The sequence below is a fragment of the Protobothrops mucrosquamatus genome, unplaced genomic scaffold (assembly GCF_001527695.2).
Source record: "Protobothrops mucrosquamatus isolate PMUCROS unplaced genomic scaffold, P.Mucros_1.0 scaffold2323, whole genome shotgun sequence".
Taxonomy (NCBI): Eukaryota; Metazoa; Chordata; class Lepidosauria; order Squamata; family Viperidae; genus Protobothrops; species Protobothrops mucrosquamatus.
This window is the reverse complement of record NW_015388407.1, coordinates 1-27286: the sequence shown is the minus strand read 5'-3', so window position 1 is coordinate 27286 and position 27286 is coordinate 1. Positions and strand designations below refer to the sequence as shown.

Genomic DNA, 27286 nt, shown 5'->3' with positions numbered 1-27286 from the left:
GGGGGTGGGGGGGGCCTTTGCTGAACATGTTTTATGTAGGCTTTACAGCAGTAGCAGTCCTGAGATTTAGGACAGAGCAAGACAATTCATTGCAAGGCCTGCTTATCATATGAGAATAGCTGTATCAGGAAATGGGCAGTATATAAACTTAATAAATAAAATAAATGAATATAGCTTGCTACCTGATTTTAGAATCGGGTGCTGGAAGTGTGGATGGGTGCTTGGAGGCACTGATGAGCTACAAGATGAATAAATTTAAACTTCATCTCAAGAAGGAATAATAGAGAAGAAATGGAGAGAGAGAGAGAGAGAGAGAGAGAGAGAGAGAGAGAGAAGTAGATATAGGTAGACAGGTAGATAGATGGATGGATAGATAGACAGAGAGAGAGACAGGTAGATAGATGGATGGATAGATAGACAGACAGACAGACACACAGAGAGAGAAGTAGATATAGGTAGACAGGTAGATAGATGGATAGATAGAGAAGTAGATATAGGTAGACAGGTAGATAGATGGATGGATAGATAGACAGACAGACACAGAGAGAGAGAAGTAGATATAGGTAGACAAGTAGATAGATAGATAGATAGATAGATAGATAGATAGATAGATAGATAGATAAGTAGATATAGGTAGACAGGTAGATAGATGGATGGATAGATAGACAGAGAGAGAGAGAGAGAGAGAGAGAGAGAGAGAGAGAGAGAGAAGTAGATATAGGTAGACAGGTAGATAGATGGATAGATAAATAGATGGATAGATAGATAGATAGATAGATAGAGAGAGAGAGAGAGAGAGAGGGGGGGGGGGAGACCCATACCTATCTCTGCAGGATAAATGGGGAAAATTCCACTGAATTCATAGCCTAATGATGCTCTTTGGATCTGCGCAATACTGTATGGTTTCTATTTCCTTCTTGCAAGTAATGGAGCTTCCTTGGTTTTTCACAGCTAAAGTCTTGATTTCCAAGAAGTAGTGTGAAGAAGCAACTCACTAGGATCTCTTATTGCTTGGAGAAATAATGCCAGCCTATTAGAAGTAAGTTGCAAAGGCCCAGAAAAGACCCCATTTAGGACTCTCTAAGAAGCCAGTTTCCTGATCTCAGGATAGCTTTAAAACTGTGGCTACACTTCCTTTCTTGTCCTACCATATATTTTTTTTTTCATTTTTGTAGGAATGTACAATATCTGTTTCCTTTACCCACTTATTACTACTGTCATCTGAGGCAAAAGAATACAAGCATCCAGGATAATCGGAGGGTTTCACCCTCTGTAACAATTGTTACATGAAATAACTAAAGAGAATTTCATTACGTGAGATAAAGGGAATCTCCGTGGCAAAACGGTGCATTACAAGAACCAGCACAGCATTCATGTAAATCGTTTGTGCAATTCTTTTCAGTGTTTGGATAGGTACCTGTTTTATTCCAATTTGTGTAATCATAGATATTGACTGAAGGTTGCTACTCTAAGAACTATATTCTCTGATTACAAGTTAAATAAACATCAACTCCTGGCTTTGGTCCCAGACCTGGAGTTGATGTTTATTGTTTGTTCAATTATTTTTGATGTCTATCAGATTATTTTAGTCTGGGCTGTCTGCCTGATTTGAGGCTTTAGCTGCTATTACGTTTTCCCTCATTTTGTCTGCTACCCAGAGTCCACTGGAGTTAGGTGGCTAATAAATTTAAATAATAAATGCAATTTAAATACAGGTGGTCCTCGACTTGTATGGCTGTGCAAGTTGGATCATAAGAAAGGCTGAGCACCAAAGAATTGAGGCCTTTGAACTCTGGTGCTGGAGAAGACTCCTATGAGTCCCCTGGACTGCAAGGCGATCCAACCGGTCAGTCCTAGAGGAGATCAACCCCGACTGCTTTTTAGAAGGCCAGATCCTGAAGTTGAAACTCAAGTACTTTGGCCACCTAATGAGAAGGAAGGACTCACTGAAGAAGAGCCTGATGCTGGGAAAGATTGAGGGCAAGAGAAGAAGGGGACGACAGAGAATGAGATGGCTGGATGGAGTCACTGAAGCAGTAGGTGTGAGCTTAAATGGACTCCAGAAGATTGTAGAGGACAGGAAGGCCTGGAGGAACGTTGTCCATGGGGTCGCGATGGGTCGGACACGACTTCGCAACTAACAACAACAACAACAAGTCCTCGACTTATAACAGTTCACTTAGTGATCATTACAGCACTGAAAAAGTGACTTATGACCATTTTTTCACACTTATGACCATTGCAGCAAACCATGGTCACATGATTCATATTTGGATGCTTGGCAACTGGTTCATTTTTATGACGGTTGTAGTGTCCTGGGGTCATGTGATCATCTTTTGTGATCCCAAAGCAGTGGTGGGATTCAAATACCTGAACAACCATTTCTCTGAGTGGACACCACTTGCAGAAGTCTGTTGTGGGCCTGGGCCTCTGAGGCCCAGAATGGACTTCCGGAAGTGGCATCCATGCATTTCCGGTGGTCTGTTCTGGGCCTTGCGAAAAAAGGCTAGGGCTTCAGCCGGTTTGCCGAAGTCAACAAAAAATTAGCTTCCAGTTCTCCCAAAACGGTGCAAACCGGCTAAATCCCACCGCTGCCCCAAAGGTGCTTTTTTTTTTTTCCTTCTGGAGGCAACTGGACTTTGTGTTTCTTTTGAAGACGTTTCGCTTCTCATCCAAGAAGCTTCTTCAGCTATGACTAGATGGTGGGGAGTGGAAGGATTTATGTACACAACCATAACCGAGAACCTCCATAGACATCTTTTGTGACTTTCTGACAAGCCAAGTGAAGCCAGATTCACCTAACAANAGAGAGAGAGAGAGAGAGAGAGAGAGAGAGAGAGAGAGAGAGAGAGAGAGAGAGAGAGAGAGAGATAGAGAGAGAGAGAGAGAGAGAGAGAGAGAGAGAGAGAGAGAGAGAGAGAGAGAGAGAGAGAGAGAGAGAGAGAGAGAGAGAGAGAGAGAGAGAGAGAGAGAGAGAGAGAGAGAGAGAGAGAGAGAGAGAGAGAAGTAGATATAGGTAGACAGGTAGATAGATGGATAGAGAGAGACAGAGAGAGGACCCATACCTATCTCTGCAGGACAAATGGGGGAAATTCCACTGAATTCATAGCCTAATGATGCTCTTTGGACATGCACAATACTGTCTATATAACTATATGGTTTCTATTTCCTTCTTGCAAGTAATGGAGCTTCCTTGGTTTTTCACAGCTAAAGTCTTGATTTCCAAGAAGTAGTGTGAAGAAGCAACTCACTAGTATCTCTTATTGCTTTGAGAAATAATGACAGCCTATTAGAAGTAAGTTGCAAAGGCTCAGAAAAGACCCCATTTAGGACTCTCTAAGAAGCCAGTTTCCTGATCTCAGGATAGCTTTAAAACTGTGGCTACACTTCCTTTCTTGTCCTACCATATATTTTTTTTTTTCATTTTTGTAGGAATGTACAATATCTGTTTCCTTTACCCACTTATTACTACTGTCATCTGAGGCAAAAGAATACAAGCATCCAGGATAATCGGAGGGTTTCCCCCTCTGTAACAATTGTTACATGAAATAACTAAAGAGAATTTCATTACATGAGATAAAGGGAATCTCCGTGGCAAAAGAGTGCATTACAAGAACCAGCACAGCATTCATGTAAATCGTTTGTGCAATTCTTTTCAGTGTTTGGATAGGTACCTGTTTTATTCCAATTTGTGTAATCATAGATATTGACTGAAGGTTGCTACTCTAAGAACTATATTCTCTGATTACAAGTTAAATAAACATCAACTCCTGGCTTTGGTCCCAGACCTGGAGTTGATGTTTATTGTTTGTTCAATTATTTTTGATGTCTATCAGATTATTTTAGTCTGGGCTGCCTGCCTCATTTGATGCTTTAGCTGCTTTTACGTTTTCCCTCATTTTGTGTGCTGCCCGGAATCCACTGGAGTTAGGTAACTAATAAATTTAAATAATAAATGCAATTTAAATACAGGTGGTCCTCGACTTGTATGGCTGTGCAAGTTGGACCATAAGAAAGGCTGAGCACCAAAGAATTGAGGCCTTTGAACTCTGGTGCTGGAGAAGACTCCTGCGAGTCCCCTGGACTGCAAGGCGATCCAACCGGTCAGTCCTAGAGGAGATCAACCCCGACTGCTCTTTAGAAGGCCAGATCCTGAAGTTGAAACTCAAGTACTTTGGCCACCTAATGAGAAGGAAGGACTCACTGAAGAAGAGCCTGATGCTGGGAAAGATGGAGGGCAAGAGAAGAAGGGGACGACAGAGAATGAGGTGGCTGGATGGAGTCACTGAAGCAGTAGGTGTGAGCTTAAATGGACTCCAGAAGATGGTAGAGGACAGGAAGGCCTGGAGGAACGTTGTCCATGGGGTCGCGATGGGTCGGACACGACTTCGCAACTAACAACAACAACAAGTCCTCGACTTATAACAGTTCACTTAGTGATCATTACAGCACTGAAAAAGTGACTTATGACCATTTTTTCACACTTATGACCATTGCAGCAAACCATGGTCACATGATTCATATTTGGATGCTTGGCAACTGGTTCATTTTTATGACGGTTGTAGTGTCCTGGGGTCATGTGATCATCTTTTGTGATCCCAAAGCAGTGGTGGGATTCAAATACCTGAACAACCAGTTCTCTGAGTGGACACCACTTGCAGAAGTCTGTTGTGGGCCTGGGCCTCTGAGGCCCAGAATGGACTTCCGGAAGTGGCATCCATGCATTTCCGGTGGTCTGTTCTGGGCCTTGCGAAAAAAGGCTAGGGCTTCAGCCGGTTTGCCGAAGTCAACAAAAAATTAGCTTCCAGTTCTCCCAAAACGGTGCAAACCGGCTAAATCCCACCGCTGCCCCAAATGTGCTTTTTTTTTTTTTCCTTCTGGAGGCAACTGGACTTTGTGTTTCTTTTGAAGACGTTTCGCTTCTCATCCAAGAAGCTTCTTCAGCTATGACTAGATGGTGGGGAGTGGAAGGATTTATGTACACAACCATAACCGAGAACCTCCATAGACATCTTTTGTGACTTTCTGACAAGCCAAGTGAAGCCAGATTCACCTAACAACCACGTTACTAATTTAACAACTGCACTGATTCACTTAGCCAGCGTGGCAAGAAACATAGTAAACTGGGGCAAAAGTCATTTAACAAATTTCTCACTTAGCAATATAAATTCTAGGCTCAGTTGTGGTTGTAAGTTGAGGAGTACCTGTATTGTGGAGAGCGAATACGAGGCAAACAAGAAAATTCTGCAGGGCGGAGAAGAACGGGTAAGAGGGAATTTTTTAAAAAGAGGCAAACTAAGAATTCATCACACATCTCCAACGTCCCCTCTCTCCAACCATTAAGTTCAGTTTTATCAGATGTGCTAAAGATCATGGGAAATCAAGAATGACATTGGCCTGAACAAAAAAGACAAAGTAGTTTGCCATTCCAGGCTTTTATTAGAAGTGAGAGAATGAAAGTCTCAGCTGCTGGTGCTTTAATGAAAACCAGCAAAAGGGGAGTTTACCTAACCAGCGAAAAGTGAAATGTCTGGCAGCATTTCTATCCCATCTGCCTCCCACCAAGAGGAAATGAATTCAACATCAGAAAAGAGCAAGCCTTATCTTGAAGCCAAAGAGGAATTCTTTAAATAACAGCCCCCAGGTTGTTGACAGCCAGACTCGGATATTCAGAGAGGATTTGGGGTCTAGTAATCTTATGGACAAACTATTTGAAAGAAGAATTTGCTGCACTTTCCTTCAAGAGTCTCTCCTTTGTCTTGATGTGCCTGACTCGCTTCTCTCCTCCTGTGTAAACATTCCAGATTTTTATTGGGGTTCTGATTAACAAAGACTCTCAGTCCCCTTGGAGTTATTCCTTTTCTGGCACTCATTACTTTTAAACCCACTTTAGATATTGGGGTGTTTGTTCAGTTTTGCTGCAAAAGTTCTGAGAGAGATAGATAGATAGATAGATAGATAGATAGATAGATAGATAGATAGATAGATAGATAGATAGAGAGATAGATAGATGATATATATATATATATATATATATATATATATATATATAGATAGATAGATAGATAGATAGATAGATAGATAGATAGATAGATGATAGATAGATAGATAGATAGATAGATAGATAGATAGATAGATAGATAGATAGATAGATGATAGATGATAGATAGATAGATAGATAGATAGATAGATAGATAGATAGATAGATAGATAGATCTACTTATACCATTTTATAAAATATATTAGTCAGGAAAGGTGCGTCTTAACTGTCTTTAAACATCTGGAATGCTTGCATTTAAAATCTTGCAGCAGTCTTCATCTGGATAATTTCTATGAATCCTATGTCAATATACAGCCTAGTTAGTCCTAATGTAGCTCTGCTCAGACCAGTTGCAATTTATCCAGAGCTCATTAAATAACTAGAGAAGGCCCTTGACTTCCATCTACTTTGCTTCTAGGACAGATGGCCAGGCAGGAATGGACTCACTTACAAGTTCTTGGATTTGGCAAATGGTTCATCAAACAAGAGGGGAACATCTCTTGTGCTCTTTTGCATCAAAGCAGCATTCTAATTTGGAGCATTTAGTATCCTTTTGCAGACTACGGCAGGATGGAATCTTTACAGCCGTGAAACAGAACATCTGTTATTTTACAGATTAGATTGGTGATTGAAGAGGATAATTTGGGAGCATCATCCAAAACGGATGCAGAGAGACTGAACACAATCACTTGGATTATTAAAGAAGAATAGGCATTTGCCATTTGTTTTTACATTAGGGTTTATGATCATCCATTAAAAAGTATTGGCATTTTAAGTTGAGCTTATCTATGTAGATGCTTGTATTTATCAGCTCCAGCACACAAAGAAAATGAAAAAAGATTGGACAAAACAGTAGGGCATCAGTAAAATGTTCAAGCTAAAGGAACATATCATTACAGGTAGTCCTCAACTTATGTCCATGACTGGGCCCAGAATTACAGTCCTAATTTTACTGCTGTTGTAAGTCAAGGCACCCATGTGCCTTTTTTGTGGCAGTCATTAAGTGAACCCATTCATTTAACTGAGGTTTTTGCCAAATAGTAGCCAAAAAATATTGCAAATTGCTATTATGTGAGTGTGGAACCTGTAACTGTTATAAAGCCTGACCCACCTGACACGCGGCCATGTAACCATGGGGTGTGTGTGACCATTTACAGTGATTGGGAGTGCATTATGGGCCATAAAGCACCCATCTTGTGGCCTTCCTGATTTTGATTGTCCCAAAGATGCTTTTTCAAAAAGGCAACCGGACTTGGTTTTTCCTTGAAGATGTGTTGCTTCTCTTCCAAGACGCTTCTTTTGCAGATGACTGCAAAAAAAATCTAAATCCTTCCATCCTCCGCCATTCAGTCAGAATGGTAGAAGCTTCTTGGAATGAGAAATGAAATGTTTTCAAGGACAAACAAAGTCTAGTTGCCTTCTGAAAAAGCACTTTGGGGACAACCATGACCTGGATGACTGAGAACCTCCATAGGCTAATTTTGAATGGTTGTAAAACAACCAATCATGAAGCAAGGACTCTGCCTATATGACTTTTGACAAAGATTTGCCAGGAAATGTTTGATGTTACTTCAGGTTTCTTGGCGTTAATATATTTCAACAAGCATGCTTGAGGAAAAACATGCAGAACTAAAACCAATGATTTACCAGTTCATTAAGACCCTGACTCCCACAGCCTCAAATGAGTTTACAAGGGCAGCAAAGAACTTTAAATCTGATTGTGGAAAACTGAAAGCAGCTACTGTTTAAAGAATCAGAGGAAGCAGGTTCCTGAGAGATGCTAAGACAAAGAGTGGCTAGAGGTCAAGAGAAGCAATAAAAGACCAACGAAGTCTGTTTTGAAAAGAGCTCAGAGAAGCAAAGGGGGGGGGGGTTGGCTGGTTAGCAGGAACTGGAACAAATCATTCTGCCTCATTGAACCCCAAGGAGCAAGGCTATTATTACAAATGAATCTGCTTTAAATGAAGCTTAAGTAAGTCTAATCAGACAATCTCCGATCTTTCCCCCCTTCCTTAACTGTCTTCCCATCAGAGCCTGGATTTCAATGGTGGCAAGAGAACGGTTCTTTCAGATTTATTCAACCCTGCCAGGTCTCAGATTAATGACTGGGTTTGTTTGCAGCAAGTGGCACCTCACATCTTTTGTTGGAGCTGTGTTACATATTTGGAGAGAAGGCAGGCATCTGGATCAGTGATGGGATTCCAATATGTGAACAACCGGTTCTCTGTGTGGATGCCGCTTCCGGAATTCCATTCTGAACCTGGGCAACAAAAAAATTAGCTACCGGTTCTGCCGAACTGGTGCGAACTGGCTGAATCCCACCACTGATCTGGATATGATTTTTAAAGGGGAAAAATAATGCATAATTATGAGGTTCAAAAATACAAAGTAGCTGGGGTTCACAGACAGATCTAAGACAAAATATGGCTGGTCTGGTTTGTGAACCCAGATGCTGGACTTTGTTAATTGGGGTTTATGGCTAACTCTTCCAAATGAACCACAGCCATTGTGGTTTATTCAGAATGTGATCTAAATTAATGGATTGATAGATCTAATGTTCCTGAACATGATACCAGATGTAATTGTGACTATAAATACTGAAATTCTAAAGGTTCAGTAGAAATGCCCTGGTTGTTTGGATCCCAACATTCATGCTAATGCCTCTGAGGCTGTCCTTGTGTCATAAACCAGGGCCTCAGTCTCTTATTCCCCAAGCAATTGTAGAAACCTTTAAAATAAAATAAAAATAACCATGGATCATCAAGCTTTTGTCCATTCATTTACCTTACGAAGAAACTGATGTTAGTGCAAATGTGTAGATGTCATGATTCAAGTTACCTAGCCATAGTTTAATATTTCAGTACCACCCCATGAAGAAGTGTGACCTATGAATGGTCAATAGGCTGAAGGACACTCAGAGACATTTCTGGAAGAGAACAATTAAACTCAAGTTGCTGCAGACAACCAAGTTCTATTGCCAATGAGCAAAATGTGCTTCTTGCTCCCTTCACCCAATGCAGCAGCTAATAAAGCAAAATAAATAAAATGCACCGTCCTATATTTGTCATCTCCACAGGAATATCTGCTAAAACTTTCCTCATTTTTCAAAACAATATCTGCATGGTGCTAAAAACTCTTTAATTATGGAGTCCTTGGTGTTGTTTGCTGAAGAGGTTATCTAGTTGGGTAGCGAAATATCTGCAAGCAAACAACGAAGCTCAGAGAGCACCATGGACTCCACCAGCTCAACCTCCAGCTACAGATAGTCCCTTCTATTGGCACTCTTTAATTATTAACCCAGGGCATCCATAGTCTTTCTTCGATGCCCTGGGATCCACCCAGTAAAATTAGCTGACTCTTCATTCCAGAACACAATGATAATTAATTCCTGCCTTTGCAAGCAGAGACATATTGCACTGGTGGGTTTTAATGTGCAGCTTCTGGTGGGGTTTTGAAAATTATAGTTGCCATGGCAACTTCAGGTGTGCTGACTAGGCTGAACTGCTTCTTTCATCGGGTCTCTCTTCCCTTCTTAGTTCTGCTCTTTCAAGGAGAAAGGGGTATTATTAGTTAAGACTTGCATAGCTCAGCTCTGCTCAGATAAATGGGGCAAAGTTCACCAGAAAGACCTGGTGACAGCTAAAGACTAGCTTAAATCTGCTCCATTTTGGAAGACTCCAAGGAATTACGAAGAACTCTTTTAGGCTTTATCCAAAGCTTTCTGCTGGGGATGAAGCCACACTTAGTTTTAGGTTTCCATTTGATGGGTAGTTTTGGGGAAAGCTGGAAGATCCTGCAACAATTTTGAAAACGTAGCTGTTTGTGCCTTCCCCTCAGATTAGGAAACAAATGTTTCTGATGCCAAGTTTCATGGTGACAGAGACCATTGGAAACAAGACACAAAGTCCAATGGGTGGTCAAATTACCCACTCAACTAACATAATATGGAACCACTGAATATGTCAGAGCAGATGCAAAAACAACAGAAAAAGGAAAAATCAACTACTCCAATAGAGAGAAGGAGAAAAACAATCTTGCCTGAGTCAAACTCTAATATTGGGGACATATAACATTTGTGCAACATTTGGGGTATTAGGATAGCCAGCCCTTTTAGACCTTACATTGTTGTAACACCCAGCCTGTTGCAAGACAGGGTAGGATAAATGTTCAGATAAACAACAGGAAAGTATACAGTTGTCTCCTGCACACCTTGACACAGAGGAATGGCTTTGTTCCAGTGGTGGTAACCCTGGGGGTGTCTCGAACACGTGGAAAAGCTGTGGCCAACGAGGCGGTAGCCGGTGTCACAACCGAACCAAATGGTGCTTCCTGGCTGCAGGCCGGAGTGGCTGAGGATAGAGCCATGGAGAGGTGCTGGAGGGAGGCTGCAATAAGGGGCTAGACAAGTGGGAGGAAAACATACATATGCATATACTCAGAAGCATGGAACATCATGCAATTACAGTTGAAGAGAAATGGCTCTGTTCAAATCCACTCCTTTTTCTCTCTACCTTTCTCAATCCTCTGGCTTTCTAACCCTTCAGAGTGCAAATAATTTGGGACTCTAAAAAGCAAACTGGAATTATAAAGCAAGCCACAATAATCTCAGTGGAATAAAGTTCCTGTTTGCTCAGCAAAAAAAATAAATAAAACATAATTTCTTCCAATTAAACATTCATTCATTAATAGAATAACACCATTAATGTTTTAAGGACACATTTAGGCATGCCCCTGCCTCAGTTTAGATTGCTTTTCATTAAGTAATTAAAAAAATTATTTTTTGCTAAGAATGGCTTGTTTCATTTTGAGGGACTCTTTGCCAAACCTTTCATAATTACTTTTATAAAGATGGAATAATTAAAGTTCACGTGAAATCAGGACCAGGATAAAACATCCACCATGAAAATGTTAATGGTGAAATGATTGCTGTTTCTTTTCTGGGAAAGTTAGAAAAAACTATTACAGGTTCTTCTTTCACCATACAAAGGTAGTAAATGCAAAAGAAATGAAAAATAGATTCATATATTGTTCTATGCTTGTTTATGACATTTTCAGTAGCAGCTTCTCTTCATGTGTTCTGAAAATGATAAAAACAAGTCCTTTTTCTGAGAACAATGGGGCAGGAAGATCCTTTTATTAACAGTATTTAAGAGGTCTATTGATTATGATTGTTTTAATGTACTTTTAAAAAAAATCAATATAGTAAAATACATAAACAGAACGATAGAAAATAAGTAAAGAGAAAAGAAATAAATCATATATGTACGTCTTCCACAGTTTTCCTATTTTTTCATCTATTTTTTCCTCAACCTCTTTATTCCACTTAAACCCAATTTGATATTTCTTCTTTCAGCAAAATGTTTCCAGTCATTCCAAACAAAAAAAAAAAAAAAAGAAAAAACCCTTACGGTTCTTTTATTGCAATTTTATGGATTAAGTTTAGTTTAGTTATTGGAAGCCACCTCAAGTCACACAAATATGCAGGATCTAAAGGGGTGTAGACAAGAAAAAAATGTAGTTCCCATTCTTTAAAATGCATTCTTAGTGGGTTGTTTTGTGGCAATGGTTGGGAAACAAATAAGAGTAATAAGAAGCAAAGGTCAACTTTTCTCATTTCCTTCAATCCATGCTTCCACTTCAGTTTTTTATAGATGTAGAGCAGCGTTCCTCAACCTTAGCAACTCTAAGATATGTTAGCTTGAACCTCCAGAATTCAAACGATAACAGGGAACTTACAGTATTTGTTACAACTGATGTGTTGTGAACAGTTGTATATTTTAAATCTACAACTTGAATTCATATGTCAGATTTAGGAAAAAAATGCACTTAATGGCATGAATTGCCATTAATCTATATATCAGCCTTCCCCAACTGCCATCTGTTATTATTATTATTGATCATTGCACAGTCAGCCAGATGTTCAGACCAGGTTTGGCATTTTTGTCTACCTATCGAGTCCTTACCAAGGACCTGGGATAGGCAGATGTGGATGTTTGATGGTGTTGCAGATATCATGACAGGATGGAATCTGTTCCGAGTAAGGAACAAGATGGAGGCTGTCCCCGCCTTTTGCAATTGACTGATGGCGAATTTGTCAATGCCAATGGTGCTCCAGTTGTTTTGGGATTGCACCCAAGGCACCTATTAGTATTGGTGCTATCCTTGCTTGCCTTTGCCACAGTCGTTCTATTTCTATTTGCAGGTCTTTGTATTTTGTTATCTTATCCAGTTCTTTCTCTTCTATTCTGCGGTCTCCAGGCAGAATATCCACGTCCACTATCCAGACTTTTTTGTCTTTCTTATCAACAATTGTTCAGTCTGGGGTCTTATGTGGCAGGTCCCTGTTTGAATTCTAAAGTCGCAGAGCAATTTAACTTTTTCATTTTCTATCAAATTATTATCAATTATTGATGATCGATGATCGATGATCAATTATTATCAACGCAACGTGAAGTCACAGATGCCAGTTTTTAGCTGGTGTTAGACTTCATAGCATTGAGCGTTGAGTTTTTCTCAGGAACCTATGATGTCAAAATAATATCAGTGTACTATATGTGAGAATTTAAGCAGTGTGGCTTTTTGCAACTGACAGATGGAAATTTTGTCAATTTGCAGATTTTCTAAGTGCCATCCAAGAATTATTTGGTATGGTACCTATAATTATTTCACAGTTATGTCATCTCCGTATGACCATGAAACAATGGTTCCCAATTATAAACCAACACTGTATTTTAAATGGATCAAAATAATTTCCTAGGAGAATGGCAATGTCTCCCAGCAGAGTACTTCTCTAGAATTTAGCTATGTAACCAATGATTATTCCCCGAACAACAATAACCTCAATTTAGTCATATTGAAATAAACCACATTATTTCTTTTTCTGCAATTCTCACTTTAAGAAAGTATGATCCACGGTGCGGAAAGTTTTATGGTGAACTGAAAAGCTGGATTGTAGTGTTTATAAAATTAAAAAGTTGCACACAAAATTAGCTGACCTGCAATAAATAACGGCTTTGGGGTTTACGCACCACAGTATTACTTCCGAGATGAGCATGGTGCATTCTTTCTCAATGAGCCTGTAATTAATAATAAATACCCTTCGCTAAATTAATTACAGCAAAAAGTGCAAGCCGTAACCCTGAATGTGATTCCATTTACAGCACAATTTGGTTCATGCTTATTCAGAAGCAAACTGCATTAATCCAAGACTTCAGGCTCAGTGACCGAAAAGATGCGTGAAAGGAAGGAATTAATTAAACAACAAAAGCAAAGCAAACAAATTAAAAAAAAAGAATCCCAAATAGATTGGGTGATTTTTCTATGGGAAAACGAATGAGATTCATTTCTAGTTTTAGAATTCCAAAAAAAGTAAGTCAAGAAGAAGCATTTTCTCATCAGCTTACTCCTGCTTTATGCAAAGGTGATCAGACTTCTTTCGTATTCCCTACTCACCCGAATATCGGATCCGGAAACCCTTCCTGCTGTAGGCATGATCAGAGGACCAGTGGAGATAGGCTCTGTTTCCTGAGCTGGTCACCACCAGTGGTGCAGAGTAATTTCCACTTAGAGACAGTAACAGTGGACTTTGACCTGAAGTCCCTTTAGAAACATCAGAAAAATAGAGTATGAGCCAACGAAAAGCCATAACTGGATTGAACCAAACCTTTTAAGCGGTCAGCATCCTGTCCAGTTCCTTCAGAATATACAGAACCAAGCCCAGGGTACTCTATAGCCTCCCACATTTTGGTGTGTTTGTGTGTGTGTGTGTGTGTGTGTGTGTCACAAACGTCCAAGTGAGATCTGTCTCAACTCTGTTCCAACCTGCTTGGTTAATGAAATTCCTACATCATTGTGCATGATTTGATATTTATTCCCAGATTTCTTAATTTATTCAGTCTCTGGTACAGTATTTCTCAACACCACCAACTTTAAGATGTGTGGATTTCAAGTTGAATGTTCCTCCAGAATATTGACCAAGTGAATTCTTAAAACTGTAGAGGTTAAGAAAAACTGCTCAAAGAAACATGGGAATCTATTTATTTTGTCTCAGTTGTTTATTTCCTGTCTTTATCTCTCATATTTTTTTTTGGGGGGGGGACTCAGAAGCATCGACAGAATCTCCTCTTATTTTACCTCTGCAACAACAAGAAACGCTGCAATAGGGAAGACTAACTTCAGATAATTAAATTAATTGTATGTACTATTTAGTTTTATTTACATGTACACACCCATTCATTTGTAAAGTGCTTTTTACATGGCTTTGGGCCATGTTGAAGAAAGGCTCCTGACATGACATTCAAAGCATCATTTTGCACTTAGCTCAATGAAAGTTGTAGAAACCTACCTGGTGTGGATTTTTTACAGTTCACTACCAATTTTGCTAGTTGATAATCCCCATCAACCCCAGAGACCACTCTGGATGGGGTAAAGCTGGTTCTAGTTAAATATATCTGGGGGGTATGGCGTCGGGAAGGTTATATAGAAGAACAGAGAGCATAGATGATTGCAATAGCCTTCTTTTCTTATAAGTTTCCAAACCCTAGGATTCAGAAATACTGAATACAGATGTTTCTTTCAGCTGTCATAGTTGCAACAATAGCCGACAGAGTAATCCTTCCTAATCAATCTTCATAATTATGAATAAATTCATCTAGTGAAGCTAACAAAGGGCTCAGCAAGAGACCATGATTTGGCAGATAATCATTTGTGGGGGAGAATCTGGAAAGAAGGGCCCTGAAGACTAAATGCAGTTATCTCCAGCATGAAAGGGAAAAAGCACAGAGAGCAAAAGGATGAAGGAAGAGGGCACAATGGCTTGTAAGGCTGAGGAAGGGGACTTAACATTTCAGCTTGCAGCCTACTAAACTATATGCCCTGGCAGGGAATCTCCAAAGTTAAATATGCAGAAAGTGAAATGTTCTTCTCTCCTGTCAATCACTTTAGTTGGGTAATCATGTCTTTTAGCCGCATGGAATCAGAAAAAAAATAGTTTTATTTACTCTCTGCAAGTTATTTTATAATTCTATGAGCTTAGAATGCATTTTCCTCTCCCCATCTTTGGCAATTGATGTCTTATCCATGGAGGAACAGTGCATGATGCTACCAATCATATAATTCATGATTAATAATCCTGGTGGTGGCCACCTGATATTGTTTTCTCTAGCACTGATGAGGTCACCTAGTCAGGTAATCAAATGTCTGCAAGAAAACAACCAAGCTCAGAGAGCACCAAGGACCCCACATTTCAATCCTGAGCTATAAGTATTCTCCTCTATCAATTGCTTTCTCTGTCTCACTGGGCCAAATTCTGGTAGCTACTGCAATGTGTAGTCCCACCCTGATCCCTCTTCACCACCTTCCACCCCTAAAGGAACGTGTGTAGTTTAGGTAATCTGGTAATCTAGTCCCCCACCACCTCATCTCCAAAACCATCCAATCTTTATGACTCACCGTCAAATATCCCAAACTCATCGTACTTCTTCTCACTCAAGAAATATTCAACGGTGAAGGTGATATTGTACTCTGGTTCCACTGCTATCATCCAAGAGCAAGTCTGGAAGTGAGGGTAGCTGCCTGTGAAGGATGGGCTTAGGATCACTCCTGTGGAGTCACGGAGGACCTCATTCATTGGACAGTGAACTGATCGACACCAACGAAAAAAGCAAGGCACAGAGAGTTACTCTATGTCACTGTGAAGGAAAACTGCTCTTGGGGCTGTTAACTGGGCTCAGAAGATATGAGGAATCTGGATAACTCATCTAGCAGGTCTCCAACGAGATCGAGTGAAGATGCAGGCTAGTAAATTCTGGAAGTTAGTCCACAGTTTGGTGAAGATTGCCTGTTTTGGCTTACACTAGTTCACTTGGGCTCTGTGAGAAGTCTTTCCCATCACCTACTTGACTATTTAACTGGGGGAAACAGTTCTGTTGCATCTTCCCCTAGTTAGCAATAGACCTTGCTTTCATGACTATCTCAGGATCTTTTAAAACTTGGTATACATGGGCCTCACAAACCCTCCTTGTCTATACTGGGTTTGTGAGTATGAGATGGATTGCCACATTGCTTTTGCAAAGAAAATATCATTTGCACAAATATAAACTATGTGTTGCAATCAGGAAAATGATCTGTCGTGGCACCTATGCCATGTTTACCTTAGGTTCCCTTTCTAGATAAAGCATGGGTCCTCTTTAGAAGCGGGTGATGCAGACTGATTTATTTTTAGTCAATCATCATCATCATCATCATCATCATCATCATCACCACCATCATCACCATCATCATCATCTATATTATTTTTAAAGGAACAGTCTTTTTGACACTTTTTTCTGGGTGTCCACAGCATAGGTCTTAATATATCTCTTTGACTTCTTGTATATCCAATATTAAAAAGCAAGAGATCCATATATTATTTATTCTCTGCTATGAGTTCTGGGATTTTTTGCACTTCCATCAAAGTGAGACTGACCTTCACATGTTGGGGGAGGGCCTTCGAACTGGAGGTGGGTACCAAGCCTGCATGTCAGGATCTCATTTCCAACCAAGGTGAAGCCAGGAAGGCATTGATACCTAATAATATCACCTGCGGAAAGGAACGAAGAAGATGCAGGTGTGTTCCAAGAATACAAAAGAACGTATTTTGAACAAGGTCATCAGATGGATCGTGATTACAACTGAACTAGATGTGAGGAAGGAGATCGGGGTCCCATAAAGTTAATTGAAGTAAGGGGAGTGGAAAAAGCACGTGAACTAAAACTGCCACTCTCAAATTGTTCCCTTGCCAAATGGGGGAAGACCATCTGCTATTAAATTAAATCACGTGTGTTTTTTCTCATGGTCCAGAAAGTCACCTTAGGGTAATGTTTCTTAACCTTGAAGATGCATGGACTTCAACTTCCAGAATTCCCCAGCTAGCAAGTTGATGGCCGCACAGCTTAAAGTTGCCAAAGTTAAAGTTAAAAGTTGGAAACACTACTTTAAAGTGTTAGTGATTTGAATTAGCCAAAAGACATGTCAAAGGAAGTAAGGGGTGGGGGGATATCGCATAAGTCCTATCACTGCTTCATGGTCTGTTACATCTTTATCTGATATCTTTGAAGCACACTTGATGGTGTCATTAGGGAGAAATCTTTAGCTGAGTTACTTTGCGATATTTCTCCCAGGTGTGTAGCGCTTCACATCATCAGCCAAGCCTTGTCATCTGCTACCTCTATTCTCTTGTGAATCACTTCCAGTTATCCCATTGTCCTCATTAATCTTTCAAACTCTGTACGCATCTGGTGTACAGGTAAAAGACCTACCCTTTAAGTCTGGATAAGCATACCACTCAATGCAGTGGAAGAATTCTGACTGGTAGGTAACATCTATTTTTTAAGTTTTTAAGAAGAGACTGGACAGCCATTTGTCCGAAATGGTGTAGGGTTCCTGCCTGAGCAGGGGATTGGACTAGATGACCTCCAAGGTCCCTTCCAACTTTATTATTATTATTATTATTATTATTATTATTATTATTATTATTATTATTATTATTATTATTATTATTATTATTATTATTNTCTGTAATCCTCATTCTCGGTGATGATTTCAGCATTAGGGACCATAGTTGGCGGTTGGCACTTAGAAAGTTGATAGGCTGGGAAGAGAAAGAAATAAATCAAATGCATGAGAGTACCAAATCTCTAGCTATGGGACTTGAATATGTAACTTTGTGTTATAGTTCCTCAGCAAAAATTGGAATCACTTGTTGAGATGGGCAGCCACATGAATTGAATGGATGAGTAAATAAATAATGAACAAAGAGAGAAGCCAGAAGCTGAATCTCTGGAAAATCAATTCCACAACAAACAAAAGCTGCTCCCTGGGTGGTGGTGGTGGGGTTGTGGTGGAAACCAATTTTCTCCCTTTTGTAGCCTTCTGTGGTTCAACATTTTGAAGATTCGTTGGCCCTCAAGGGTATTTTTTTTTCCAGAAGAAATACATTCTTTTTTTTTATTCTGTAAGCCAAACGTATCTCTTACTTCTTGGTTTACACCAACTACACCGTTCTTCACTCAGCATTTGAATTTCTTCATGGGACGGTTCACACAACTTGATTATTGAATTCACCCATTTGCTTGATTTGCACAACACCTGGGATCTCAAGCTAACTCAATGGGCAGAGTTAAGCTACAAAAAAACATCTCTAATCTTAACAATAATCAATGCATGCAGCCCTTGGCTTCTAATCAATTTGATTAAGCTTTCTGTGCGAACCCAACCATAAGGATAAGTTCTACTTATTGGTCCAAATTAGTGGGGTTTTTTTTTTTATGCTGCAGAGTGTGGTATGGCAGAGAAGGCAGCTGATAAGCCCTAGCTGAATACATAAGCAATGTCCAATTGAACCCTCATTGCTGCATGCAACACGTGAGCTGTACCTACCATAGAAGTGGATGACAAAAAGGCCTCCATTGGCTGCATCACTGTGAAACTTCATTAGCGCATGGTTGGAAGAGCTTTGGATGACTTTCTTCACTGAGTGTCCTGTGAAAACCCCCAGCTGGGGAGCTGTCTCTTGAGAACCATCCCTGAAGAGAAAGGGAAAGAAATACAAAAGAGTAACAGAAAAGACACGGTTAAAGAGTGGGAACATTATGGATCAGAGTTTGCACACCACCCAGGTTGTTGGCTGAAGACAATTCCAGCTTTTGAAAGGGCTGACCATCCTCTTGATGTAAGAGCCAGATGATGCTTGGAAGGCCAACCAGACACTCCCAGTGGGTCGATCTGGCTGAAGGGATCCACAAAGTTCTCCTGATCTGCTCACAGGCTCCAAGACCGATCAAAGGCTCTTTTCCTATTTTCTTTCTTATTTTATTTGGAATATCTGCCTAGCTATGCACTTGAAGATGTCCCAATTCCCAGCCTAGAAATACAGTAGGTGAAAACAAGAATTTGCACATAGTGTACTTTACATATACTGTACTTAAGCTTTTAGTTTGCAACAAATTGTAACTAATGAAAAAAAAATACAAAATACCTATTATTTTAAATTTGACTATAAAAGGCATTCCAGCATTGCCACCCAGCTTTTGCTGTGCACAATAGTTTCTAAACATTAAATAATGCAAAGACTTTATAACTGAAAGGTCTATTTGCATAATCCAACACAGAGGATAAGTAACACAATACAACTCTTCAATGCAAAGGCAACAGTGTAGCTCTTCCTATTCATAGCTCAGTCCTTCTCTGGTCACCAGCTTGCTTCCTCTTGTGGACTTCTGATCTAGAGGTTGGTGGATCTCCACTGGACCTCAGAGCCATGGAAATGAGAGTAGACAACAGCTGTTGTATATTGACAACAGGACATCTTTCCAAGTTTCTCTATGGTATCCATTTTCCAAATCAAGCAATTTTCATTACTGCCATTTCCATTATCACAATCTCCGTTCAGGATGCTCATTGCTACTTTAAAGTTCTTTAGGAAGCATACTGAAATTTTCCCTTTCCTCCAGGGGGTTAGAGGAAATTTTTTTCCAATTTGATGATGTTTTTTTGTAATATATATCTTATTATCCTAGGTCTTCTGCCACCAAACTTCCTAATCCCAGCTTGGGCAGTTTCCCTTGAGGTAAGTGAAAAACTGATATCTCCAGACTTCTCATGATGTGAGGTTCTCTCATTGTCTCATAAGGATAAGAGAACATAGCTACGACAAGGTTCTAGCAACACTGCTGAAAAAGAGAGAGAGCCTCCAGGTCAAAATCACACTCACCAGACAGTGATGAAGTCATTGTATGGCTCTGTTTGTAGCAAGGTAAAGTTGAGGTAGATGCCATATCCAGGTGACACCACAAATACCCACGTGCAGTCCTGGGAATTGGGATACTGATTGGGAAAGCCGGAGGAGTAGATCGTTCCATTTTGGGCAGTGATGTTTCCTCCACAGGGGACTGTATGCAATTGACCACAAAAGACATTAAGAGCTACTAAATCTCAGAATTTGCACAATAGTGGTGGTATGATTTTAGTATCATTTAATCTATTTTCAAGTCCTCCAAACGGCTATTCTCACGAGCTGTACAGTGTTTCTTAATCTTGGCCACTTGAAGAGGTGTGGACCTCAACTTCCAGAATTCCCTAACCAACACTCTTCTCTGTACAGGCAACAGGGGGAGAGCATACCCAACTCAGCTGAGCAGGGAAGGTTATTTAAACCTAAAACAAACCCATAACCCCTTTTCAGTTTAAAGGAATCTTTTCAAAACCTGGTGATAACTGGTGCTGGCCTAAGTCTCCTTTAACCACTTAACTGTGTGTTGTGAACTTTGTCAATTTGTCTTGACAACTGTGGTTGTTAAAAAGGACTACTAGTAGAGCTCAGCATATGCAGAAAGTTACAAGTCACGGGAAGCCTTCTTTTAACAAGCCAAAGCATCCTCAATTGAGGATGTGATGAGAAAGGAATATATGAATGTTATGGGAGAGAAACTACAAATTAACAATGTCAACCTCATACAAAGAAAATCTGTATAAAATGTTTTATAGATGGCACCTGCCACCAGCAAGATTAGCAAAAATGTTTAAAAATATGTTAGATAGATGTTGGAAATGTAAACATAACATAGGCACGTATTATCACATTTGGTGGACATGTGGTAAGGCAAAGACCTATTGGAGAAAGATACATACAGTATGTGGTTAGAAAAAATATTGGGTGAACAAGTGGATTTTAAACCTGAACTTTTTTTGCTAGGTATTATACCTGAAAAGACTAATAAGCAGAAAATTATATTTAATCTTACACATCACTACAGCAGCGAGAATAATTTTTGCACAATACTGGAAGAATGAAGGACTGCCATCAGAAGAAGAAATAATCAGGAAAATATCTGAATGTGCAAAGATGGACAGATTAACTATGAGGTTGGATGATAAAGAAGATACAGACTACTCTCAAATTTGGAACCTATTTTATTCTTGGCTAGAGGAAAGAATGAAGGATTAGGAACTGAACATGTATTAGCATAGCAAACTCCGGACAACTTGTTGATTGGAAAAATTAACATATGTTGATGAAAAAAAAAATCAATAAAATCTTTATTAAAAAAAAGAGAAAGGAATATATGAACCTGTGGCTCAAGCAAATTTAGCAAAGTTCAGCACTACTACATTTCTATTCATACCGTTTTCTGAGGGAGCCACCAAGAACAAATATCTATGTGAAAGGAATACTGAGAGAGGCATGCAGAAGATGGAGGTGAACAGATACAACAGTCATACTCAAATTAAATCAAAGCTATGGGAAAAAAATAGATTTGTCACTTCCTAAAGGAGCAGAAATTAAGGCCCATTGACAATATAATTAATGAATATCTTGGTACTGTGGAAGCAATAAAGCTGAATTAGCAGTGGTCTACGTCTAAGTGAAACAGAAACCGATAAAAGTCAAAGACCAGCCAGTTCAGGTTTGTAGCCAGAAATGTGTAGTGGTGCTCGTGCTGAAGAATAGGGAAACTATATGTATGGATACAAATGAATATGATGCCTCTTGACAAATACCAACAAGTCAAGTGCACGTTTAATTTGTAAGTTAGGTATACTAACTTAGTGTGTTACTTTTCTCTTTTTTCCTTAATAATCCCCTACCAAGAAAAGTCTCAATAAAGTCATACCTTCACACCTGGGCAATGGGTGGTCCCAGTTCCTATTGGTTCCATGTTGACAGGTTAAGACTGGTTGTCCAATCAACTGGTAGCCAGGGAGGCACTCAAAAGAGATGGACTGCCCCACACTATAACCTGCTCCTCTTACAATGCCATTGGCGAAGGGTTCAGGATCTGGGCACTCCTGGAGTTCATAAGCTGGATATCATAGAGTACAAACATAGCAATGGATTTAAAATCAGTTATTCCTTCAGAAATTCTTTACCTACAGATGTTGTCTTATAGCAGGGGTAGTCAACCTTGGCTCTTTTATGACTCGTGGACTTCAACTCCCAGAATTCCTGAGCCAGCTATGCTGGCTCAGGAATTCTGGGAGTTGAAGTCCACGAGCCATAAAAGAGCCAAAGTTGACTACCCCTGTCTTATAGAGAAAGACCATTAGTCAGTGTTGGAGCACATGCTCATAGTGAAGGCAGAAGAATAACAGGGATGGGAAGCACTTTGACTTGAAACCTTGGAGGAAGTTAACAATCAGCACAATCAATAGTCAGCAAGTTGTGATTTTAAATACTAGTGGCAACAGTTAGAATTAGTTGATATTTTATCAATTAAGGTTATCTACTTAGAGGAATTGTATTTACTTATTAATTTCTAGTTATATGATTATAACCAACTCTACTCATTATAATTGTTTAGTATTATATAAACTATGTTTACTCAATATGTATATCCAGATGGTAGTTTGCTTGTTAAAACATGAGATTATTGTTGGGGGTAACCCCATTATTGTACCTTCCCCGTACCCTATCCTCAATTCCTTATTCCTACCCCTTCCCATACCTGTATTTACCCTATCCTTTCCTTACCCGTACAAAATCTAATAAAATATTTATAAAAAAAAATAGTTGGCAAGTTGTATAGACCCGCCCATATGCCTAATTTTGTTTACAACTCTTCTCTAGTCAATCTCCAGGGCTTCCGATAGACTACTCTTCTCCAGATCCCTTGAGAACTACCTTCAGTGGTCAAATATGGCTAGAGAGGTCTTTCTTCCCTCCCTAAATGATCAAAGGTCTAACCTGGTATAAGGCAACTGACTTGTTTCCAATGTTCTCCCAGCTGAACCACATCTGAGATAATTGATCTCCAATCTTTAAGCACAAACTATTTAGCAACCAAAGCTATGAAACCAAGCAGCATATGATTGAATCAGATTCTAGGTTTCTGGAATCCATCCAAATATTATATAAATATGAGGACCAATAAATTGATAGACATTGTTCCAAAGTTCATCCTATCAGAGCAGTGATACATTAATAGCTATGGGAAGAGCTCCGCTGCCCCAAAGGATCAATTTCCCATGATCTATTCCTGCCAGTAGACTCATCCCGTCATATGGGCTGACTTACAAGATGATGATGATGATGATGATTATTAATAATAATAATAATAATAATAATAATAATAATAATAATCTTAGTCAGGTGAAAACACCATAGTTTTATGGTATCCTTCTACTTAGATTACTGTGCATTCTTAGTTGTGATAATCTTGTAGTGATAGTCCTTGACTAATGATTGGACCTATCTGGAGAGTACTTACAACCCAGATTTGAAGTTTCAATAGTCACCTTTCCTGCAATCACCTGACCATACTTCAGATGTTCAGCAACTGGATCTCATTGATGGACATTTACCGTGCCCTGTGGTCACATGACTACATTTTACAATGGTCTCGCTGAAAACCAGCATTTACTTCTGGTTTTCTGCAAAATAGGGCCAATAGGAAAATATTGATCTGCTTAATGACCACAGAATTCACTTAACAACCACAGAGTCTCTTAACAACCATGGTGAGTCACTCAATGAATGATTGCTGCAAAAATGGTCACAAAATCAGATCAGTCATATGCTCGACCCATTTTACGACTGTCAAGGGTTACGACTGTGATGGACAGGCTCCATTACAGTGGTAATTCAAGAACTACTTGTAGTCAGTCCAGAAGAGACTTGTAGCTTGCCCCAAAGAGAACAGACAGATTAATAATTGCACAGTAATACAATCATATGATGCCAATATAGTAGCAACTTCACTGGGTCTCCATTTCCAAGTCCAATTTAAATTTCTGGTACTAATTGCCAGGGCTTTTTTTCAGCCGGAACGCGGCGGAACCGCGTTCCGGCACCTTTTTCCGGGCCGGCCGCACCGGAAATAGCCCCTCCCACACCGGAAATAGCCCCTCCCAAATTTTACTTGCATTCCTGTTCTCTAAAGGGGCGGTCCTAGGGTTTGATGAGGGCGTGGCCAGGTTTGAGTTCCGCCACCTTTTCTCCNCCCTGCTAATTGCTAAACGCGTTCACCTAAATTAAATCATATGGGTTCCATTGCGTTATCATGCTGTCCATAAATATTGTGCAGAACATTTTGATTATAAACCTGCATATAGCTGAAATAATTAAAAATGATGCCGGTTTGATATGTGTATATGCCTGCATGGAATAAATTTGGAAAGTGGGCATGGGGAGGGATATTAAAACTGCTAGAAGACTGAGAGCAAGGGGGGAAAAAAATCTTGACTGGCATATGGCAGCACATTACAAAACAACAGACACTGGATGTTTTGAATTTTGTTAAATCAGGAGTATTCCTTCTGTCGAGAATCACAATGAAATTCTGATTTTTTTTTCTTTTGGAGCTCTTTTCTCAAAACTAGCACCAGACAGAGGGATTCTCTTGCATTCTTTATTTTTTAAATAGCAGTACTCCTTCAGAAGAATTTGCTTTTGAAATTTATTTAAAAGGAGAAAATAACTTTTGTGGGTATTTCATGTACTTCATGTGGCTGGGTTTTGCACATGTATGAATATAATTTGCTTTGTTCTCCCTAACAGTCTGAATTTTCCTGAGCTTCCATCTAATCATTACTGCCAATGAAAATCCTTTCCTGTGAGGAACCACTGAAGAATTTCTGATTCCTCTAGAGAAATTCAGAGAAGCCTTCTCTGGTTCTTTACCTACAGATTTGGTGATAATTTTACAAAGCCACTCGTGCCCAACTGTACTTAAAATGTGCTTTCTTGGCTTCTCCTGACCTGGGGGGCCTCCATGGTATGTGTCAAAACCTGCGAAATAGTACCACAAAGTTGCAAAGCCTCATCACTACCTACAAATGTTGATTTGGTTGCTTGCAGTGCCCTACCCACCATCTTGCAGATTTTGACACCCCCTCTACACCTGTTCTTGAGCAAGATGGACATATGAAAGGGGATCTGTCAAAAGTTCTGCAAAATTGACCGGCATAAAGGCACCTTGAAGAAGTCATTCCACACCTGCTTATCTCTGGAAGGGAAGAGGGAATGAAAAAAAAACCCCTCAACATTGTCCTGCCTTTATTCTCATTGGTATAAGAAGAGATAGCTCTTTATCTTTTTTTTTCAGCTTTGGATAACCTTCAATTTGAATGGGGCAATTGGGAAACGGATGACCATCTGGCAGGTATAGCAGTAATGAGAGAGCCTTAATTTTTTCTTTACCTGATAAAGTCTGGCACACACCACTGCATATACTGTACAACTAAGAAATAATGATCTCTGTAAACAGAAGATGAAGACTTTTGTTGCACTGAAGTAGAAATACAGAGGCAAAGCTAAAGAATAGATTTGTGCAAGGAAGAATTTGCCTGATGTAGTAATTAAGAGGCCTCTGAGCACCAAGCAAATTAACATCAGGTTGAACTCTTAGTTATAGCACTAATACCTTCTGGAAAACACATTGTGGATTAACTTGTCTATATTGGCAGGCTACTAGGATTTAGCAAGGCTGCTCGGCAAAACAAGAGTTTCCATCACATCTTAAAAGTATTGCTTTCTAAAAATGCAGTAGTTATAGCATTCTTGCTAAGTGGCCGGAAGTCAACTGGGTAGCTCCATTCTTAGCCTTATTGTCTGCCTGCTCCTTACTGTCAGCGCTGCAAATACTGTATATTCTTGCTTTGACAATATGCAGAACTGTCTGGTATTTTTATAGTTAAATCAGGGAACAGTGAAAGGGGAGGAGAATAAGGAAAGCCCGGAAAAAGAAACCGGAAGTGAATCACATCTTCCAAGTTAATTGGAAGATGTGAACCATGACCCCAAAATAGAGGAGGGAAAAATGCCTGGAATGTAGGTGCAACGGAAAAGAATCTCAGATCTAAGCATTCCACCCTGCCGTACTGACATTTCTGTAACCTTAATAAATGCTTTTAGGTTAAAAAAATGCCTGAAAGTTCTTTTAAGTGTTTCGTTAATCAGACACATGACACTTACCTTGATATTCTACTTTAAAACCAGGCTTGTTCTGTGAGTGGTCACTGTGGAAATATATGGTGGTTTCGTGCGATGTGGAAAGAAGGGAGCCTGGGAGTTCGGTCCCACTAAACCGGCTGATGATGTTACTGGTGTCGTAGGGCCCATTGCGAATTTCAACGAAGTCGTGGTTAGGTTCAGTGGAGAAGTTTAAGAACTGGAGATGAGCACCTGCAGATGACAGAGAAAGTGGGAGAAAGGAGATTTCGTTAGCTGAACTGTTGGCCAAATATTCTGTGTTTGGTTAACTTTCCATCATTCTTCTTCAACATACATCTGGCAGAATTCTCAAGGCTTCAGAGTAGGACCTTTCACAGACAATATTGTACAGTGGGGTGGGTGTCAGTATTAGTCCTAGTGATTACTTGAACAAGTCCCTGAAATTTTTGTTGCCAACATTTTCAGAAGTGGTTTTAGCTTGCCTTCCTCTTCCTAGGACTGAGAGAGACATAGTGGACAAAAGTCATCAGGTGGCTTCATATCTAAGCTAGGATTAGAAGTGACAGTCTTCCAGTTTCTAGGCCAGTATCTTTAACCGCCGTATCAACCTGCTTCTCATGTATGTATTGCTTCATAAATGCCATTTAGGAACATTTTGTGCCCCTTAGAAACCCAGGAGCACTATACCGCCAGCCTTGGTTTAGAAAAAAAAAGAAAAAGATGAAACATCACCAGAAAGCACAGCCAGAGGGACTAGACAACTACTTTGGTATTTTACTTTCTAAAACAATGCCTTTATCTCTGGCTTCTTTGTAGCTGAATAAAGTTTATTCCAATATATCTCTTGAGTATTCCATTGCTATAATTCTGGGCCCCCCTCTGTTTCCGGATAATAGGATTTTTTTCTCCCAGTTGGTAGTGGATCTAAAGTGGACAATCCCACTTCATACTTACTTTGCTTTGCTTTCTATACTTCACTTTCAGGCCACCTATGACCAAAGTACATGGTGAAGCATACACATCAACTGGATTGCTAATTTGATGCCATCACCAAATATACAGTATTCTGGTCTGCTTTGGAAGAATGGGGGATACAGAAGGATGTATAGTTAGTTTGAAGGACAGTGAATTGACTTGTAGAAAGATGTCCCTTGTCTGGATGTTGGATCATGGAGTACCAGCCACTCATGGCTTACCTACATCGTTCCTCCAGTACCATCAGTGGTCATTTGGATTTTGCATGTTGGATTTAACTGTGACAATTAGATAGGACAATCTCCCCACTACCAAGAAGAAGAAGAAGAAAGGAGGAGAAGGAG

The 27286-nt window shown here is 39.8% G+C and overlaps 1 protein-coding gene across 1 annotated transcript in view; it reads right to left on the bottom strand.

Moving 5' to 3' along the window:
* Window positions 1-26198, bottom strand: part of LOC107295371 (CUB and sushi domain-containing protein 2-like) — a gene marked incomplete at its 5' end in the record, with an annotated part of 77638 nt that extends 51440 nt beyond the window's left edge. Inside the window, 9 exons of the mRNA XM_015824684.1 lie at window positions 10162-10438; window positions 13493-13639; window positions 15491-15679; window positions 16506-16628; window positions 17598-17669; window positions 18458-18603; window positions 19791-19968; window positions 21691-21879; window positions 25989-26198. Coding sequence (XP_015680170.1) covers window positions 10162-10438; window positions 13493-13639; window positions 15491-15679; window positions 16506-16628; window positions 17598-17669; window positions 18458-18603; window positions 19791-19968; window positions 21691-21879; window positions 25989-26198 — 1531 coding nt within the window. The remainder of the gene's footprint in view (window positions 1-10161; window positions 10439-13492; window positions 13640-15490; window positions 15680-16505; window positions 16629-17597; window positions 17670-18457; window positions 18604-19790; window positions 19969-21690; window positions 21880-25988) is intronic.
* Window positions 26199-27286: the final 1088 nt, after the last annotated feature.